Genomic DNA, 19814 nt, shown 5'->3' on the forward strand with positions numbered 1-19814 from the left:
TGAGCATATTAATAGGGCCAAGCATCTGAAAGCATTTAATTTTGTCCTTTTGTATAGTATCACCTAGTAATTATTTTCTCTTACACTATTCTAGGTTTTGTATTCCTATTCAATAGGGTTTGTGTATATATTATTTGGATTAACATGCACTAGTGGATTAAGCCCTGCTGTAACATTTTGCTCAAAGGTAGGTGTAAAGATTTCCCTTTTTCTATGAAGAACTTCATTGGAAAACCTTGCTCTGTATGATTTAGAAAATCTCACCAATTCTCTCTCTAAAGTTCTATTTTCATCATGTAAACGGGTTAACTTGTATAATTCATACAGTAAGCAAGTTTTTCCAGTCTTTGATGTATAAGATAGGGTAATGTTTTAAAAAGCAGCAAAATCACAGGACCAGATTTATGAGCTTATAATTTCATTATTACTTTTCCATTATTTAACTAAAATTAAATAAGGATTTTTGCATGAATGCATTGTTGAACAGCTTATTATTGCTCAAGCAGTTGATTAAAGTCTGTAGTTTTATGTCATTTTGCAATACCTCAGGGTTTGTTTTATATTTTCCTAACCGGCTTTTTTATTGTTGCAGCATCCAGTTCAGACTTATGGTTATGCATTCCTTTTCTCCCTGACTGGGTATTTTGGCATATCCTTTGTTCTAGCTTTGATTAAAATCTTTGGTGCCCTTCTCGCTGTAACAGGTATGAGCAAATTATATTTTTACGGCCTTTGTATAAAAACAAAGTAATCCTACTCTATTATTTAGGACAGAGCTTTTGAGAATTATTCTTACTCTGGCTTTTTTTCTGTTCTTTGTGCTGACTGATTTCCGTAGCATGGATCTTCACTGGTAGAATGTATTTGAAAGCTTCCTGATTCTTCTTGTGCCACAGTTTCAGCCATGAAGAGCCTGCTAAGTAAACTTGTACGTGTAGTCTGTGCTATGTTTTAGTGCAGAAACAAACACTGTTCTAAATGGAGGAGTTGAAATAGAATCACAGAATCATTTAGGTTGGAAGGAACTTCAAAGACCATCTAGTTCCAACTCCCCTGCTGTGGACAGGGACACTTTGCACTAGACCTGTTTGCTCAAAAGCCCCATCCAGCCTGGCCTTGAGCACTTCCAGGGACAAGGCAGACACAGCTTCTCTGGGCAGTCTGTGTCTCGCCACTCTGACAGTAAAGAGTTTCTTCCTAATATCTAATCTAAAGCAACCCTCTTTCAGTTTAAAGCCATCCCTCTTGTCCTGTCACTATAGGCCCTTGTAAAGAGTCCCTCTATAGCTCTCATGCAGGACCCCTTTAGGTACTGGTGCTATAGGTCTCCCCAGAGCCTTCTCTTCTCCAGGCTGAACAATCCCAAGTGTCTCAGCCTGTCTTCATAGGGAAATACAGAAAGGAAAAGACATGTATCCTTTAAAATGTAAAGGTAAGGATGTTCTAAGAAGGCATAGTAAGCAATGACATTGTTTCTAAGCACATGAAGCTACAAACATTAGTCACAAGGGCCTGGTGGGGGGGAAGGTATAACAAGATGTCATGTAGCTACTTTCCTTTCTTCTTCCCCTAAAAGACGCCCTGGTTTCTGTCAGGTAATGCTCTACTTCATTCACAGTAGTGGAGAGGAAAATACATCATTGTTTTCTGACCTGAGGATTGCATGCTCTGATTTCCTATCAGTTATTTCCTCTGCAGCATATCTGTCTCGTATTTGCTTTTAACCAAGTTCAGTAGCTCTCCTGACTGGAAACCGACCCAGAAGAGAGGGTTGGTTCATGTATTAAAATACTTCTCTAAAGAAAAAGCCTCACTGTACTAAAAAAAGTTTTTAAATGCTGTAGAATAGTAAACCTTTCCCAGGTTTTCCTGTGCCTGACCTTGACAATTCTAACACTTGAGCCTTTTCTGTCTTGCCTGTAGCAATATGAAAATGTTTATTGTGCCTTGGAAGAACACCACATTCATTACTGTCCCTCCCACCTCCCCCATCCACCCTCCCCCTTCTTGAGGGGAGTGGGGTGAAAGAGTTTAATGAAAATTGTATTTCTATTAGCAGAATGAGAAATTATCAGACTTAATTGGGAAAAAGAAGAAAAGACACTTAATTTAGAAGGAAATGGTTACATAAATATTTTAATTAATAACTGATTTGAAAGAACAGAAATAATTGTAATTAGAAAAACTGAAGTAATTTAACCATTTTTTAAATTATTCATCTGTAAACTGTTTTCTAATTAAAACTCAATTTTCTTTTTCGTTCTCCTTTAATTTTTCATGTAATAGAAAATCATTTTATTTGATGCACATGAGTTTCTTAAAATGTAAAAAGAAAATTATTACTGAAAAGTTGAGGTTGGGGCAGATGAAGCAGTAGCGAGGGCTGTTTCTTCTACTACAAAACACACTTAAATGAATATTAGTTTGTGGGGTAGAGTTGGGAAGAATGAAACTTGCTTTTCTAGCCATAGCAACATGAAAATACATCAGTAGTCATGGGTTCCTTTTGCCAGTTGTTGCAGTAAGACTAATTTGCAGTAAGACTTTCCAGTATGGTATAGTAAAAGGTACTTCATGGTAAGCAAAATATTTTCTGTTAATAAAAAATGTATTCTTTAGGTACAGATCTCCTGCACCCTGTACTGGGGTCTTTCTCAAGTGAGCCCTGTGCCATCATACAGAATAACACCTTCTCAGGCCCTCAGCCTGCATAGCTAAACCTGTGTGCCTGGCTGCATTCTTACTTTGTTTTTAAACATTTTCTACTACTTTCACTCATGTGTTGATTTTGTTTCAGTGATAAACTTCCTAGGTTTCCTGGTACACAGTTTTCTAGTAATGCTTTATGCTTGTTCATTGCAGATAGCATTGGAAATGTTCAGATAATTGTTGGAGCTGTAGTTTTTTCAGTATTTCAGAGCAATCAAAGAGTTTATTTCCAGTTTGGAAACAGGATTGTGTTCTCCACTCTTCTTACTACCTTGATTCTTTCTAGTGAACAGATCACGTGTAGAAGAATATCTCTTAGTGGTTTTGAGGAAATCTTCCTAATGCAATCATTGAAGTCAGTCATCCTTGGTCTCTTAGGCTTCTAACCAAAATTGTAACTCTCTGCACTGTTAGAGAAATTTTTAGTAACTTCAAAAGAATGATGAGAGGATAATCCCATTCCACTCAAAAACAGAGCCCAAAACACCATAGAATTGTAATAACATGAGGTGGAAATGGCAAGATATTTGACCTTTGGTCAAAACTTTAACAGATGAGTTTATCATCAGTTACTTGCAAGGGTTGTTTGTTGCTCTCAGAGGCTGTGGATTGATGAGCATGAAGTTTTTAAATAGCAAGTCTTGTTCTGGAAATTTCCTTGCTGCAGATAGTGTGGCTGGAGATGTTACCACTGGCACAGTGTACTCATTCTCAAACAGCACATGGTTCCAGTGCTGTTTTGCACTGCACTGGTGCATCTGCAGTCTGTGTTTGCACCAAGGCTGTGATCATCATTTCAGTGAGACACTTAGTTATTTTATGAGGTTACCTGCTAAGCCTTTGTTATGTTCTTTTATTGTAACTGAATTCTTAAAGAGGTTAATATTTGTTTTTGTCTCCAGTCACAACAGGAAGAAAAGCAATGACCATTGTGCTTTCCTTTTTGTTCTTTGCAAAGCCATTCACATTACAGTAAGTATTTATAGTGTTTTACAAAGTATTTTATAAAAAACCATGTTCTTCATCATGGAAATAGAATGACACTAATTAATCATTTTCAGGGTTTAATGCTTGTCATTTCATATCTTCTACAAATGTTGGCAATCTACTGTAAATATTGACTGGCTTGTTGATACCAATCATGCTAGAGAAAAGAGTTTACATTTTTCTAAAGGTCTGAAAGACAGCAAAGAAAATTTAAGAAAAGCCTTACATAATATCTAGTGCTTATGATACATAATAAATTGTTTGGGTACTTTGTCTGAGGTGGAAGATTTGGCTAAAAGAAGGGGTTTTCTCCGTTATGGTATTGTTCCTGCTTTTATAAGCTCTGATTTGAATTCTTAGCTAGCCCTTTTAAATAACTGAAAGCTTCTATTATCTTTAAATTGCCAAATGTTTGAGCTTGGGTTTATCTCTTTTTTTTTTTTTTATTTTTTTATTTTAAGGAAGATCTTACATTGAAAAATGCAGCTAAGTTGCTACTTTGATCTTAATTGCTTCAGGTTTGAAACAACATAATATTCTGTTTTATTTCAATATACAAATTGATTTAAGAACAAAGCTTGCACCCAAATCCCAAATGGAATTTACCCCAGCTAAAAATATTGAGGCTTGAAAGAATGGAGAGCTGAAACAAAAATGTGCCTACATTGGGAAGTATGGATGTAAGGCACTGAGTGAGAAAACGTTTTGGACCAGTAACAGAGAGCATAGCTCTCATAACCAAAGGAAGGAAGAACATACTAAAGGCCCTCAGGATTATTTTGCTCATGTGAGAAAGAACAAATACTCTTTAGTTACTATTTAACTTAAAAATGCACTTTAATAAGCTCTCCAGCCAGGACAGGAAAAAAGAATGGTGGAAAGACAGTAATAATAGAATGTCCCTGAATCTTTATCTCAGAGCCCACTAATTTGTGGGGGGTTTTTCTTCAACTTTTCTCTTCTTAAAGTAAGGTTTATTTAATCCACAAATATTGGTGTTTAATTGCTACCGATAAAGTGCTAATGGTAACTTTTTTTCCCCTCCTCTGCCTCTCCTCTAGGTATGTGTGGTCAGGCTTACTGGTTGTCCTTGGTATATTTCTTAATGTTTACAGTAAGAATATGGACAAATTCAAACTGCCTTCACTGCTTGGTCTTTGGAAAAAAAGTGTGGAAGAAAGAAAATCAAGGACGTTGTCACAAACCGTATAGACAGTGGTTCATGCCTTGTCTAGACTTTGACTTACTATTTTATTGGAACAGTCTTCAACTGATTCACTTTCCAAAGGGAACGTTATTAAAACCAAAGGAGCTGAAGGCATATTGTCTGCTTGCAGACTGCTATAAATGCACACTGTTGTGAGCCCTTTCTTCAGAGCACTTGAATTCATCATAAACGGTGTTGTAGGCCATTGTCAGACGGTTTTATCGGCAATGAAGGACAGCAGCTCCTGGCAAACTGCTGAGAAGCTGCACTCAAGTGGGACACAGTAGAAGACTAGTTTGGGCATTTTAATAATATTGGCCATGTGGCTGATCTGAGATTAGTGGTTCTTTGTGATTGTCTAGGTGGGGTAATTTAAATGTAATACTGTATTAATCACCAACTGGTTGACCAAATCGTGATTTTAAAGGTGGAAGGTTTAGAATACAGTATGTTGTCACTCTTTTACATTTTAAATAAAAATGTTGGGGTTTTTTTAAGTTATTGTTTAGATCATCACAGAACTTGGTATTTATTGTAATAATTGAAATTTTTATGGAAATCCTAGTGTTACTCTTTTTGACTATTGCTTGCAAGTAACAAAACTGAGATTGAGTTTGTGCAGTCAACACTTGTGCTTTTCCAAGGGGAAAATGGGCTTTTGGGCCTGAACAGAGTGAGATTGAAATAGTGGTGTAAGAAACTGTTACTTGCCTATTCTGTGGTGAAATACAGAATTTTTAGTGGCCTGTGGCCCTCTCTATTATAGTGGTATAAAGAGACATGGAAGTTCTTAAATTCCTATTATCAAATCAAAATTTTTCTATTTCAATGTCGGAGTAAATAATAACAGCATCAGCTAATGTGATTGGAATATGTATTGTGTCAGTCTGTGTGGTCTTCTGATGAAGTTAAGAGGATTAGGGTACAGATTACCATTTTCTTTCTTCAATGACAGGAGGAGACAATGTGCTACCAGTGTCTTTTTCATCATGAATTTAGGAAGACTAAGTCCATTTATCTCTCTTTCTTTCATATTCAACTTGCTTTTGAATCGCTTGCCATCTCTTTCATTTTATATATTTAACTACAGCACTTTAAAAATACTAATCACCTTACAAATCATTGTTCTTATGTGGTCATGGTTTTTTTGTTGTTGTGTCCCTTAGATTCATCTTGGTGTGTGTTCTTCCAACTTAGACAAAAATTAATTGGATAATAGAAATATATAGTCAGAAATAACATACAAAGAATTTAAATATCTCACAGGATGGCCTTCTGTCAAAAATACTAGTTGATGAAAGTATTCAAGATGTGCAAAATGTTTTTCAGACACTTAGGAAGAGTTGCTGTTCAAAGGAGTTTGTAATCAAAGCACAGACACAAAATGTGCCTTAAATTTTTCTTATTGAGTTGGTAGCTCGCATCTGCCATATTAAATGTGTTATGGAACAGAACACGGAATAACAGCCGTCTTAGCATAATGGGATGAACAAGAGAAGAGTTGTGCTAACATAACTGCACTGTTCCCAGCCCTGACGCTTCTCTGGGGTGTCAGCAAAGCCTCTCAACACATACAAACCCACTGTTGCCAGGTCAGGAGAATTTATTGCATGGGACACTTTTGGTTTTTAAATTCCCAGCTGCTGCATGATCAATTGTTTCCTGGATGAGGTAGAGAGGTGAGAATTTGATGAACAGATACACCTTCAAAGAGACAGATGGTCTGCCATGGCTGTCCATTTTCATGTTGCAGCCAAAGTTTTATGGTAAGGTGTGATAAAGCATTACAATTTCAAATTTGGTGCAAGAGTGCACTTGACCAAGTCAAGGGGATTGATACACTTCTTTCCCCATAATATCTATCAACTCTTACATTCCCTTGCATTCTTTTCACTAAATGAAGTTGTTCTTTCCAGCAAGGTTAAGATAATTTTACAGTCTCAGTTCTGCCATCTGTAAACTCTGCCTGTTGCTACACTTTATTGAGCTTCAGGAAACCAAATTATGTGAAAGCTACAATACATGCAGTAAGTCATAGTAAATATAATTCATTTGGCATCTGTTTTATTTAAATACATGAGAAGTCACTCACAAAGTTTTTGACTAGAATTCAAATGTAGTATGGATGTTTCTGAACTGTTTATATAATCCAGTTTTGTCTCTATTGTCTCTCTTCAGAGAGAATAGTAACCACAATAATTCACCTTTTAATTTAGTCTCTATTGTATGCAGGACTGAGTTAATGAAGCTATCATTAGGGGAAATCTTGATTTATTTTTTAAATAATTTTCTTAACTGTAGAAGTGTATGTTTTGTTTTACAAGTGTACTTTAAAAATTATTTTTATATACAAATTAATATTGTAGGTTTACTGTTAATAGCATAAATTTAAGAGTCAGCTCTTTATTTTCATAGGTATTCATAGGTGTTCTAGTACTTGCCAATCAACAATATGTGTGTTAAAGAAAGTGCACACACAAGTGAGAGTAGTTCATGATTTGCCACACATCATGGTCTGTGCAGTTTCATGCCTTTATTAAGAAAACCCTCATTTCAGTGAATTGCTGTTTGTGGGGTTGTGGGGTCTTTTTAATGAGCTTCATAGTGCATGCAAGTTAGAAAACCTTACAAACCTGCAAGTGTTCTTACTACAAAATTTTGGGTTTGAGTCTTCTGTACTGTATATGTATGTTGGTTTTGTGTTGTCTATGAAATATGAATAAGGGCTTGTCCACAAAGTAACTGTAAATTATTTATTTTTTGTGTACTTATATTGGGATGTTGGTTAACCCTTCCCAATGTTGAAGGCTGGTCACAGTAACTATGGCATTTTATACTCGTTGTCTCCTGGACTCTTTACAGTAGGCATGGTGAAACTATAGAAAAAACCATTCAATTCTCTCAACAGAAAAATTGTTATCTAAATATAATGTGAATTAGTTGCTTCTTATCCTTGTGCTAACAGCCTTTTTCTCTCTATAAAAAATCTATGATGTAGAAATTAGTTATAACAGCATTGAAATTCTCAGTAAAATTTAAGTTTGACCAGGATCTCCATTGATGTCAGCAATCTACCTCTGTGACACCTGCTTCTGCCTCCTTTGGAAAGCTGAGGGAGCTCTGTTTTCCTAAGTCAGCATGCATTTGCAGTTGCTTTCATATTACATTTTTGCACTTGTCTGGCACACTTCAGTAATGAAGTAATTGACTGTGCAGTGGATTTCTTCAGTATTCCAGTACGTCAGTGTCATCAGAACTGCTAATTATGCAGGTACCTGTGTGTGAATACAAGCGTGGAAGAACTAATGCCCTGCCCTCCAAACCTGCAGTGTTTCCTGATACTCCTTTAAACTGTTTTTCTTAATCTTGTTTTACCACTGCTGTGCTTTGAATTTACCAGACATTTTAAGCTGAAGCTTGGGCTTTATGTCATTCCTGCTTGTCTTTCTTACCTCCTTACTTGTCTTTCTTGCTTTTGGATGTGAGCTCTTTTTCTCAACATGCTCTATTTACGCACTGTGGATTGTTTCAGGTTTGTATTCCTGCATTTAAGGGCTTACATCACACTATTGCAGGTTGGTCACATTCCAGATTTTCTGTTTCGTATCATTTATAACCATCTGGATGATTCTTTTAAATCCTTTTTTCTCCAGGAAAAAATCTGTCATACTTTTCATTATTTTTGGAAAGGTCTTGATGAGTGGAACGTATGAGTTAACTCCTTGACCTCATTCCATCTTCCAAGAAAATCTCTCTTCTCCCTTGCCTGCCTGTGAGAACTAAAGGAAGAGGAAATAAATTATTGCAAGTGCTCTTTTTTTTCTTTAATAAGTGCCTTCCTCACTAACCTGGTGTGTCTTAATTGTTTCTTTTCTTTCTGCCTCCCATGCTCCCAGGCACAAACAAGCCCTTCTCTCGTGTTTGACCGCTGCTTGTTCAATCATGGAAACTTTTTGAGTTGTTTACTGTTCTGAAAAGAGGTATAAAATTGCCTGTATACTCTGGAGGGCAGGAAATAATAAGTAAACTTCACAAGTTAAGGAAGTAATTAAATGGATTAATACGTTTTTCTGGAGGGATTTTATATGTGGTTTAGTTAATAGCTCAGAATTTGTTAGTGGAAGGTTGTTTTTCTTTTACATTTTACCTTTTTAAAAATCTTTATATTAATTTTAATATTTAATATAAAACTCTTGACTGTTCAGACAGTTTATAGAGATTAATTTCAGTCTTGCCTATGAGGCAGAAAAGCCCTAGCTATTTCAGATATGTAGGAGAAATGGTATCTTGCCCAAAGTTGCCTTGGTAAGTCTGTGATGAGCAAGGAATAGATGTTAATACCCTCAGTGATCCTGTGCCCCAAGTCCAGCAGAGCCCATCTGTACTTTAAATGAAGTAGTACCAATGTAAGCCCAGTTTACTTTTACCCCCAGCATTAAAAGTGTTAAATTGTTTCTGTTCCTTGTTCTGTACAAGTATGATTTAAAAGGAAATTAAGACAGCCATAAAATATCTTTTCTGCATTTTATTTGAAGCTTTTTTGCATTGTTATTTTCTTGTTGATTGGTTCTGTTTTCTGTGAGTACTGCTGTGGAAGCAAGCCAGACAGTAGCAATTTTAGGAGAAGCGTAATATCCTTCACTTTAAGGTGGCTGGTTCACTTTGCTACTAGTCAAAAGCTGCTTCCATGGGAAAATGTGAGCAATTGTCATCACATGAGGAATTAAGCATAATGATGCCTTGTCGGGTCTGTATCATTTTGCCATTCGCTTGTAGAGAAGCAAAGACTAATGCAATAAAGGACATTCATGCACAAGTAGCTTAGAATACAGTGCTGACTTAACACTTCTCTACACCTGGATTGTGCTGTTGTGCTGATTTTTTGAGGTGTGTTGGTAATGTATTGCTTCTCTCTGCTTTTGGTTATTTAGATGTTTTCTTTATTAGATTTCTCAGTTTTATGCTTCCTCTGCCTTTTTTTCCCTTTTTATTTTTTTATTACTTATGTTTTAAATGTAAAGTTTTACTTTGTGATTTTCATTACACCTGTAGCGCTGTGTCCAGTTCTGGGCTCTCCAAGCACAAGAAAGAAATGGGGCTAGAGGAGAGAGTCCAGCAAAGTGACACGAAGATGATGGACTCGACCATATCTCCTGTGAGGAAAGGCTGAGAGAGCTGGGATTTTTCATCCTGGAGAAGAGAAGGCTGGGGGGAATTTCATCAATGTGTATAAACACTGAGCGCAAAGACGGGGGAGCCAGGCTCTTTTCAGCGAAGCCCAGTGACAGCACCGGGGCAGTGGGCACATACTGAAACACAGGAGGTTCCCTCTGAATAGAGGAAGTACTTTCTTACTGTTAAGGTGATTGAGCACTGGCATGGATTGCCCAAAGAGTTTGATAAGTCTCCATCATTGGATATATTCTAAAACTGTCTGGATGTGGTCCTGGGCAGCTGGCTGTGGGTGGCTTTGTGTTGAGCAGGGGAGGTTAAACCATATGAGCTCCAAAGTGGCCTTCCAACCTCGGTCACTCTGTCATCTTAGATCTTGCTGTGTCTATCTTCCACTTTTTCTCCTGTTTACAAATTGTTAATAAATATACTTAAAATTAGTATCTCTGAGTTGGCTACAGTAACTGCTGGAGCTGGCAAAGCCATGCTGAAAACACCTGATAGTGTTCACTGGCTGAACAGTGAGTACCTTCAGAGCACAGTCCCATGGGGAGAGAGGCATCTTCATTTGGTAGTTGCTGCTCAGTGCAAAACAAGAGTATGTGACTGAGAGCAAATGCAAGACACTTGCAGATGAAATTGATACTGTCAATACAGAAGGAGTTCAAAGTTTATTTTCTGCATTTAGATCTTGCAGTGCTGTTTGCTGCTCTAGCACAGCACCTGATCCACAGATAGCTGGAAGTGTTGCTACACTGCTTGCTGCCTTCTTGTCAGCACTTTGCATGAACGTGGACAGCTGTGGTAGATGCTCTCGTACTTGTTCAGAACCTGAGTATAAACTCCACTGGAATAGAGTCCTGTAGTAACAGGCAGTAATGCCAGCAGATCTGTGCAAAAGTCCGGCACAGAACGGGGTCTACAGGAAACCTGGACAAACTGTTTATCAGGGACTGTTGTGATGGGGTAATGGTTTTAAACTAAAACAGGGTAGATTTAGATTGGGTATAAGGAAGAAACTGTTTACAGTGAGAGTTGCAAAACACTGGAACAGATTCTCCAGGGAGGTGGTAGATGCCCCATCCCTGGAAACATTCAGGGTTATGTTGGACAGGATTCGGAGCGACCTGATCTAATTAAAGGTGTTCCTGCTCATTGTGGAGGGTTAGGTGACCTTTAAAGGTCCCTTCTAAACCAAACTACTCTATGTTCTCAAAGAGGATTTGAGGCCCCTGGAAGGCTTTAATGCATAAAGAAGGGTTCATATAGGCTTCAGGCAGCAACAAGCAGAATTTAAGCTCTTTAGGCTTTAACATCCCTTTAATCTTTTGTTGATGTAGCCTAAAGTTAGGATTATTTATTTTATGTACTATCCAAATTTTGGTATTGGAAAATCATTTTAGTGAGAAATACACTAAAAATTGCCCTTAATAAGCAGTTCAAGCTAACAGCCGGTAGTGCTGGATACCTAGCTTACACCATCCTGTGCAGTGCAGCTAATAGGCAAAAACTGAGTGAGTGCTTGGCCCCTTCAAATGAAGACTGTATTCTTGCTGTTAGGAAATATATAAAAGAAAACAAATTCTGTGTAGCTTTGTAGGTAAGAACTGGTTAAACGGTAGCTAATCCTTACTACGAGTCACACCTGATTTCCCTGGACTCCTTATCCTTAATAAATGACTCGTGCCTGGCTGTACAAGCTTAGCTTGCAGACTTCATCTTTCCTGGGATTAAAGCAGCCTGAGATTAAGCTATCATGCTTGCATGCTTGCCAGGTATGAGACCACTTGCTGCCTGAAGCTTTTGGATCCCCAGGCACATAAGGTAAAGGCTGCTTGAATCAACCATCTTAGACTTCGAAAATTTTGCATTGAAACACAGCTTCAATAGAATCTATTCTTTAATAGGTAAGAGCTTGGGGTTTTTTCCAAGAAGTTGAAGCATAGCTATGTACAAATGATACATATTTTGGCTTCTCAGTAAAAATGTCGCTAGTGAAGAGAGCTAGCTTTCTTCGTACTGAAAGCTAAATTTGTATGGAGACCAGGTGTAGCTGTGTATCAGAAAGGTGCAGTGTGATACCTTTTACCAGATTATATTTCTGCACTCTGCACTGTGGTAGGATAAGGAAAGGAATGAAAATCAAGATGTGTTGGAGAGCAATAGCATTAATTCTGGGCCGTCCTGCTTTTACTTTGCATAGTATTGGATGCAACAGATACAAAGCAGGTTTCAGTAATCAAACTAATGCTCAGGACAGGGATTTTTCAAAGGAATTTAAGACAATATAAATACTGTTGAGCCTTTACTACTTTACTGTTCTGAAAATACCAAATTCAACCACGACACAAGAGCATTAGACTGCCCCTCTCTGTATAAAACTTCTCTGTCTGTGAAGACTCACTGTGAAGACAAATTAATCTTGCATGTATATCCTATTTGATGGGCAAAGACATGTTTGTAGGTATGCTGAGACTTTGTGGTTGGAAATAGGATGGCTTCTGTTAGTCATCTTCACTGCAGGTCCTTCAAATCTGAGAATATCCATGCCAAACTGAAAATGACTGAACCATGTTTGGTAGGCACACAAGTGGCTGAAGGGAGCTGTATATGATTTAGTGTGCAATTTCTTCAACCTGCTAGATTTCTTCTTCTGGAGCTGTGGTTGTTTGATCAGATTAACTGTTCTCTTTCTGCTAATGACTTACAGTGTTAAAATGTGGGGTTTTGAAAATGCAGATTCTTGTGTTTTGCACAGTTTAGGGAGTTTAGATTGATTCTTTTTAATTCATTTTATTTTTCCTAATTAGAATTCTATGGTGCAGAGGATTATTCATAAGTAATTTTCAATATTAGGCTTTTATCCTTGGTTTAGTTTATTTCTTGAGACTCCCAGTAAAAACTGTCTGCATCTCTTCTTGTCCATGTTCATTTCTATTATTGCAATCTCTCTTCAGGAGAATTGGTAACCTGCATTATTTTCTCAGCTTCATGTAGTAAATAATGGTACATGTCTGAAACTCATCACAACAGCAAATAAGATGGTGTGTAGTGTATCATCCTTACCAAACCGCCACAGCAGGGAGGCCTGGCAGGACATCCATTACCTCTGTTATTTCTCACAAAAAGCTTAATTTTTCTGCCCTTTGATGTTGTAAGGCAGCAACAGAAAAAGAGCTGAGGTAGCTACATGAGGATGTGAGCCTTTGGGAGAACGTTGTTTTATTTTAGTTAGAGGAGCAACCCACACTGGATTGATTGCTTGTGGCTTTATGTCCATGTTTGCTCCTCTGCCCTTACCCTTTTCATTTTCTCATAACTGGAGAATACATTTAAAAACCTGGCATCCTAGTTACTAATTTTGTACTCTGCAAGATTTTTTTATCATTTTGTATTCCTTTCACCATGACAACTATGACCTTATTGAGCGTTCATTTTTTTCTCCTTTTGAGCAAAAGATACATGGGCTTTTTCTTTATGCAAAGGTCTTAAATTATTAAAAATAATGACCAGATCCTCAAAAATATGTGAACGTTTTGCTCCTTTAAATGGATGATAGACAGCAAAGAGTTTGTGTCCACAAATTCCTGTGACATGAGATTCAGAAAAATTCCATACAGTGAATTCAGAAAGAGCTGCCCATGTACACACACTTCTCACTGAGCAAAACCCCATAAATTCTCTCATATGTATTGAGCACATAGGTTGTTCCTGTGGAATAGCTGACAGTATAAGATCACATTCTTCCATGCCTTGCAGCAGCTTTCATGTGTCCGTGACCTGAACTCCGTTTCGTTTTGGAAAAAGCTGGAGAAAATCTGGGAGTGAGCAGAGGGATGCAGATAATACTTCCTTGAATACACGTGTAGCCTCATAGCCTCAGAAGTCTCTTTAGCAGAAAAAATGGTGAAAAATCACAGCAAAGTCCCATTGCTTGTAGAGTCTATTTATGTCCAGCTATCAAAACAGCAGCACCAGTAGCCTGTGAGTTGCCCACTGCTGTAGGGATGAACGTGCTTCCTCTCTGCTAAACCAGTTAGTATTAAGTCTGAATTCATACCTGTTATATTATCCTCCTGATAAGTAAAACCAACACATTTTTCTATCAGGTGTAATTTCCTTTCTGTTAAAGTGTGACCTACATCCTGACTCTCTTAACTCCTGTGTAGTCAATAGCTGATTTGTTTCGACAGTGAGATAACTGACATTTATGGGTCTAACAGTTTCATCTCTTTGCCTCTGTAATTCTGGTATCCAAAAGCAAACCAAGTGATTTACTTGTATTTGTTGCTTAGAAGTCTGTGTCTGGCACTACTTCATATTATTTTTTTAACAATGGATTAATAAAGTTCTGTTCAGACACAGCTCTCTGTTTTTCTGCAGTTATCTATGAAAATCTGTATTGTTAGTTTGCAAGAAATGCATTAACTACAAATTTGTCCCAGTTCTATTGAATGTAGTGCATTGCACTACACTGTACCAGAAAGCCTGTTGACACGTATGAGCTGCATGGACTGCAGATCTATTGATATTTCACTGCAAGAAATAACTTGTAACTGCTACTTACATTTCAGAAAAGAACAGAACAGAACAGAATCTCATATGCTTGGGATCTCCTGTTGAAACAGAGGAGTTAGTTCTGTTCTGCCAAAAAAGAACATCTTTTCTGAAGAAAAAGAAAGTATTTGAGACCCTGCCTTGCAAATGAAGGACAGCACACTTGTGTGATCTCGTATGTTGAATATGCACTAAATTAGTGGGTTTTTGCAGAATAATGAACACCAGTTAGTGATTTTTAAAGAAACCATGAATACAAATTGAGACTTGAAGAAATTCTTGAAAAGCAAAAGAGTACAGATTACCACAAAAGGAGATCAACCAGCTCCTCCCTGGGGCTGAGTTTCAGCAATTTAAACTCCTTCAAACTCAACAGCCAAACTGGAGTAATTATGTGTTTGATTTGGCTTGGGCTGAGGACAAATTTCATCCTTAGGGAAAGTGTAGGGAATATTTTGGTGGTAGGAGAGGCAGAAAAAACAAAATCCAAGGGAGAACAGTTCGCACTTACTGGAAAGTAATGTTTGATCTAAGAAAAGATGTTGTGTTTTTAGTTAAGTGCTGGAATAGACCTTTATCAAGTGAATGACTTACCAGACCAGTCATCTTGGCTCCTGGAGTCTCTTTCAGTCCATTTTTCTTGAGAAAGCTGTAATGATACAAATTTATAGATAGGTTCAAATGTGAGGATGAAAAGATGGGCACTTTCCCACCACAATACTTGGGGAGTTTTGTAGCTAGGAGGGAAGTGAAATAAAAGAATTAGGTCTTGTATGTAGGTTTTCTGTTAAAGGTGCTGTGTATCTTACCAGTTTTACAGGACATAATAGATTCAGCACAAATTATTCTTTTCAGTTTTACTCTTTATATTTCACTGGCATTGTAGTTGGAGCATCAACACCTGGGAATCTGTTCTTCACATTTCTGTTACTCCTCCAAGGGAAGGCTGGGATGGCAGTTTAGCAGGGATTCAAGATTGCATTCTTGATGTGGATAAATACTGGGGTTTGTTTTACCTATCCTTCCAAGATCTTGCCACTTCAAAAGTCCTCTAAATCAGCAGTTAAGTGGGAGAAAAATTGTCAAAATACTTACTTGTTATTCTTTAATTTTGCTGTAGCCTCTTTTTTTGGAGTAGAGATCTGCATGAGTGTACGGGTTTTTTTATTTTTTGATGGTGTCTTCGTTAGGAATATTGAGTGCTGGTACTTAGTAGAGTTTCTTAATTGGCATTAATGTAACAGGTTTTTAATAGTTTATCCTAAGGAAAGTCTTGAGCTAAATTAAATTTAAATTCACATTTTGATAATGTAAATGCACAGAATATAAATTTTGTGGAGAGGTTATAACTATCCCCAATCAGAACAGTCCAGTTTGTTACTTTACCCACCTACTCACCCTCCTATCCTAAACACCCCACACCTTTTCCCTGATTTGCATCCAGGCACCCAAGGGATAAAACACTGAGGGAAAAATTTATAGCACTGTTTTAAAAGTGCCTAATTTGAAGATCTAAAATGCCTCTCTGACACTGAATAGTTACAGCTTCGTGTCTCTGCAGGCTGAGTTGAGGCTGAGGGCTTTAGTTACATTCTCTGCTTTGTTCTCCATAGTCTCATAAGTGTAACTTTAATTGAATTTTCTGGATTTACAGTACTTGTCTGAGGGAGTTTATTTGAACCACGTAGCTGTGGCTGTTTGTGTTGGGGTAACACATACCCAGCTCGGCCTTGCAAACAGCCCTGTGGTGCAAAGTCACCTTTGTCATGGGAAGCAAACCAAACCAACAGGCAGTCAGCCACACGTGAAAAATGACAAGATATTTCTCCCCATTTCAGAGGAAAAGAAGAGAGAATGACTCTAATGTGGACCTGCTGGATCCCAGCTTGGTGCCTTTGTGCCATAACCTCTGTATTGCTCTTCCTTTGTTTTATAGGTTGCACTTACAGTCAGTGGCCTTACGCTGCTGTTTTAGGAAACTGTATGGCCTGGCTTTATTCCCATCAGCTGACAGAGATGTGAGAATTTCATTAGCTTGATAACTGTTCTCATTCTGAGTGATATAACATGAAAAAATGTAGTTTGAAAATACCTTCCAGGGCTGTTGTGGTGGCCCAGATAGGGCTGTGTCAGAGACCCCAATTCATTTCACAGCCTTTCAGTCCTCTGGATGCCACGTTTACTAACTAGACTCCCACAGGTTTCTCCACAGCAGGCAGAAGGGCAGATGAGCAAGAAGCTTAGCCAGTACTTCAGCAAGTGTTTGGATACTTGATGGAGTTTCATCGGGAAATGTTTCTGATGCAGTAACTTCCTAAGGCTACCTTAATTAGCACATAGGCTTGCAACCTTCACTATGTCAGGATGGTCTGTCTCAGCAGCAGGATAGAAATAGGTCTCTTTCTCACCTTACTACAAAGGGAGCTGTGAGCCTCTTGGGTAGTGTGACCTCAGAGCAAAGAACTCCCGTTGTGATCTGTGAGTTATGGATTAAAAGTTTCATGTACTCAACTTTATTTAGGGGAAATAGTATTCATATCTTGAAAGTATGAGTGTTGAGCAAGTAAAATTCAAAATGCCTTGACTAGCTACCATCAAGCACCCAGCTCTTCCTAGATAAACAACAGGCTACAAATACGTCACAAAAATTGGAAAATAATGTTGAATTATAAATATATTTGAGAAAATTGTACTGCACTGGCTGGCAATTCATTTTAAAAGAGGAGTTGAAATTGATCAAATAAATTGTTTGTTACTAATTATTTGCCTAGTGCTAGCTGTGATGTGAGACCTTGAGGGTGGGAATAAATTATCTTAATGAGGGATTAGGTTAAGGCATGTTATAAATCCTCATTTCAAGAGCTAACCCCACTATTAATATATTTGCCTATAACTGTGAATCTTCTTTAATAGCTGCCTGTCTTCTTTTGCACTGCATAAAAGTTCCTCTGTTTTTAAATCCATGTTCTGAAGAGGAAGTATTGTCCTCCCTGATTTTATCTTCATTAGAAACAACACAGAAATAGCGACAAGGAAAGAACAGTAATGTATACTTGAAGTTGTATTTCATGATGGAGAAAGAAATGTTCACATCCCAAGGATGAAGTGCGAATACATCCCTGATTCCAGAAATCCTGTTGTATAGAGCAAAAAACCTTAGAGAGAGTTTTCCAAGTGAAATGAGGACGGAGGAAAGGGGCTAAACTGTTTATGCAACCTTGAAGGGAAAAGAGGAACAAGCATGCATGTATTGCTTTCCCGTGACAGAGTCAATAATTGCCTCTTATGATCCAAACACTGTACAGGCTCAGCACAGTTTGCCTTAGACAATCTAACTAGCAAAGATTTTAAATCCTATCTTCTTCCATTGAGCTTCCATAGTCACATTATTACCATACTTAATTATTATAACTGCTGTTAATAATGCATAGAAAATTCTGAGACAGGTAAATCATACGCCAATTGAAATAGGAACCATTTCCCTTAATGTATTTGGGCAATGTTTTGTGAGTCTAGATGTTAATGCAATCTAACAACCACGTAGTAATAAAACATTATGATTTCTTTCCCTGTGCCTTTGTCATTTTTCTTAGTTGTCCTCAAAGTGCTTTTAAGAGAAAAGGCATGTTAATATCTGTATTCCTACAGGCAGGTCAGCACCCACAGTCACTCAGCAGGTCAAAGAGGCAATCAACACTCACTCCTCCGTGTGCGTCATAGGCAACAGTCCTACTCATGCTCTTTTCCTTAGGTACTGCTTTGTCACAAGCCATTGGTGCTGGCTGTTTCCTAAGGTGGGAGTGGAGAAGCAGGAGGATGTGTTAGAAAGTCCTACCTTTCCATGAACTTGGTTTTTTTCAGAGTTAATTTCATTGGATTTCCTCTGTACTTTTAAGGCACGATATAGTGCCTCAGTTTGCCAAGGGCTTTAGAGGACTTTTAGAAAAGATACTTTACCTGCCTTCTTTTTGATTTTTTAAGTATACACTGCTGGTTTTTACTCATTACCTGTCTCCCCCTTTCTGCAGCACTTGGTGTATAATTGGTTCAGCTCTTGGAGCACACACTATCCATACTTATTGTCAGAGCTTTTGGGGGATGCTGTCCGTTTTACTGGAAACAGAGTTGGGCCCTCTCTACTTCCAGGGAGACTTGTTTCCAAGCACTGTCAAGCCCCTTACTATTGAAATTCAAAACAGTAGCAAACCTCCCAGTACTCATTATTCTATTCAGTCTCGATTCAGAGGCAGCACTTGTGTGTTTGGTTTGTGCAGGAAAGATTCATCACATTCTTGGGTCAGCTACCTTGTCAGCTCCACAAACACAAACACACACAGATGGACACACAGAGAGGGAAGAAAAAATGAGCTTCATATGCTTCATTCATGTCAGAACTCAACAACTTTAAGAGTGCAAATATTCTGCAGTCACTCATGAAAAGAAATTTTTAATAATAAATATCTAACAATTAATGGGCTGGTAGCTGCAGTTGACTTCAGGGCATAATATCTAATTTCCTTGCAATGTTTCATAACCTTACTTTTCATGCTGCAACAGTCTATCATTAAAACCAAACGCAGGTTTCTATCACTTTTATTTATTTTTCAAATCAACTTATAAATCAGTGCCAGACCTTGTTACAGATGAGTTCCAATAAATTATCGGCTGTGGACAAATTCTGAATGTTAAACATTCTCTGTTTTTTCCTTTTTTTTTTTTCCACCCCCACATACTGTGCTCCTATGTCACCCTTTGAGACTGGAACTCATGACATGCACGGGCTTTTGGAGGCTTTTTTGCCCTCTTAAACAAGATGGGAACCTGGCTACATAATTATATGCTTTGTAAATAATGTAAAAATGTAATAACATTTGTTTTTCAAATTAAAATATACCTAGGGAAACAGTTTCACACAACCTGCAACAAAATTTACCTCTCTGGACTTTAGTAAAATAGACATCATTTCTTCTACTTCTAGCTGACAGGTAATTCCCAGAGCAACTTGTAACCCTAATCTAACTCACATTAGCTCTTTTACCAAAATCTCTGTCGTTGCCCTTCGGAAGAAGGTCATAAATGCTTTCAAGGGCTGATGCTAACTTTTCCTTAGCTGATTTGTCACTTCTAAATTGGATTGTGGCAATTAGCAGTATATTGCTGGTTTTGATATGACTCTATCAGT

The 19814-nt window shown here is 37.8% G+C and overlaps 1 protein-coding gene across 4 annotated transcripts in view; it reads left to right on the forward strand.

The window, feature by feature from the left end:
- SLC35B3 (solute carrier family 35 member B3) overlaps positions 1 to 19814 on the forward strand; it is a 47143-nt gene that overhangs the window by 14022 nt on the left and 13307 nt on the right. For 2 of the 4 annotated variants that reach the window (XM_032115860.1, XM_032115836.1), the window contains exons 7-10: positions 95 to 187; positions 593 to 704; positions 3612 to 3681; positions 4758 to 14439. In XM_032115860.1, coding sequence (XP_031971751.1) covers positions 95 to 187; positions 593 to 704; positions 3612 to 3681; positions 4758 to 4908 — 426 coding nt within the window. In that variant the 3' untranslated portion in view covers positions 4909 to 14439. Of the gene's footprint in view, positions 1 to 94; positions 188 to 592; positions 705 to 3611; positions 3682 to 4757; positions 18201 to 19814 lie in introns of those variants that run through there. The other 2 variants (XM_032115845.1, XR_004241491.1) reach the window with 2 other exon arrangements.

This window comes from Corvus moneduloides, chromosome 1 (assembly GCF_009650955.1).
Source record: "Corvus moneduloides isolate bCorMon1 chromosome 1, bCorMon1.pri, whole genome shotgun sequence".
Lineage (NCBI taxonomy): Eukaryota > Metazoa > Chordata > Aves > Passeriformes > Corvidae > Corvus > Corvus moneduloides.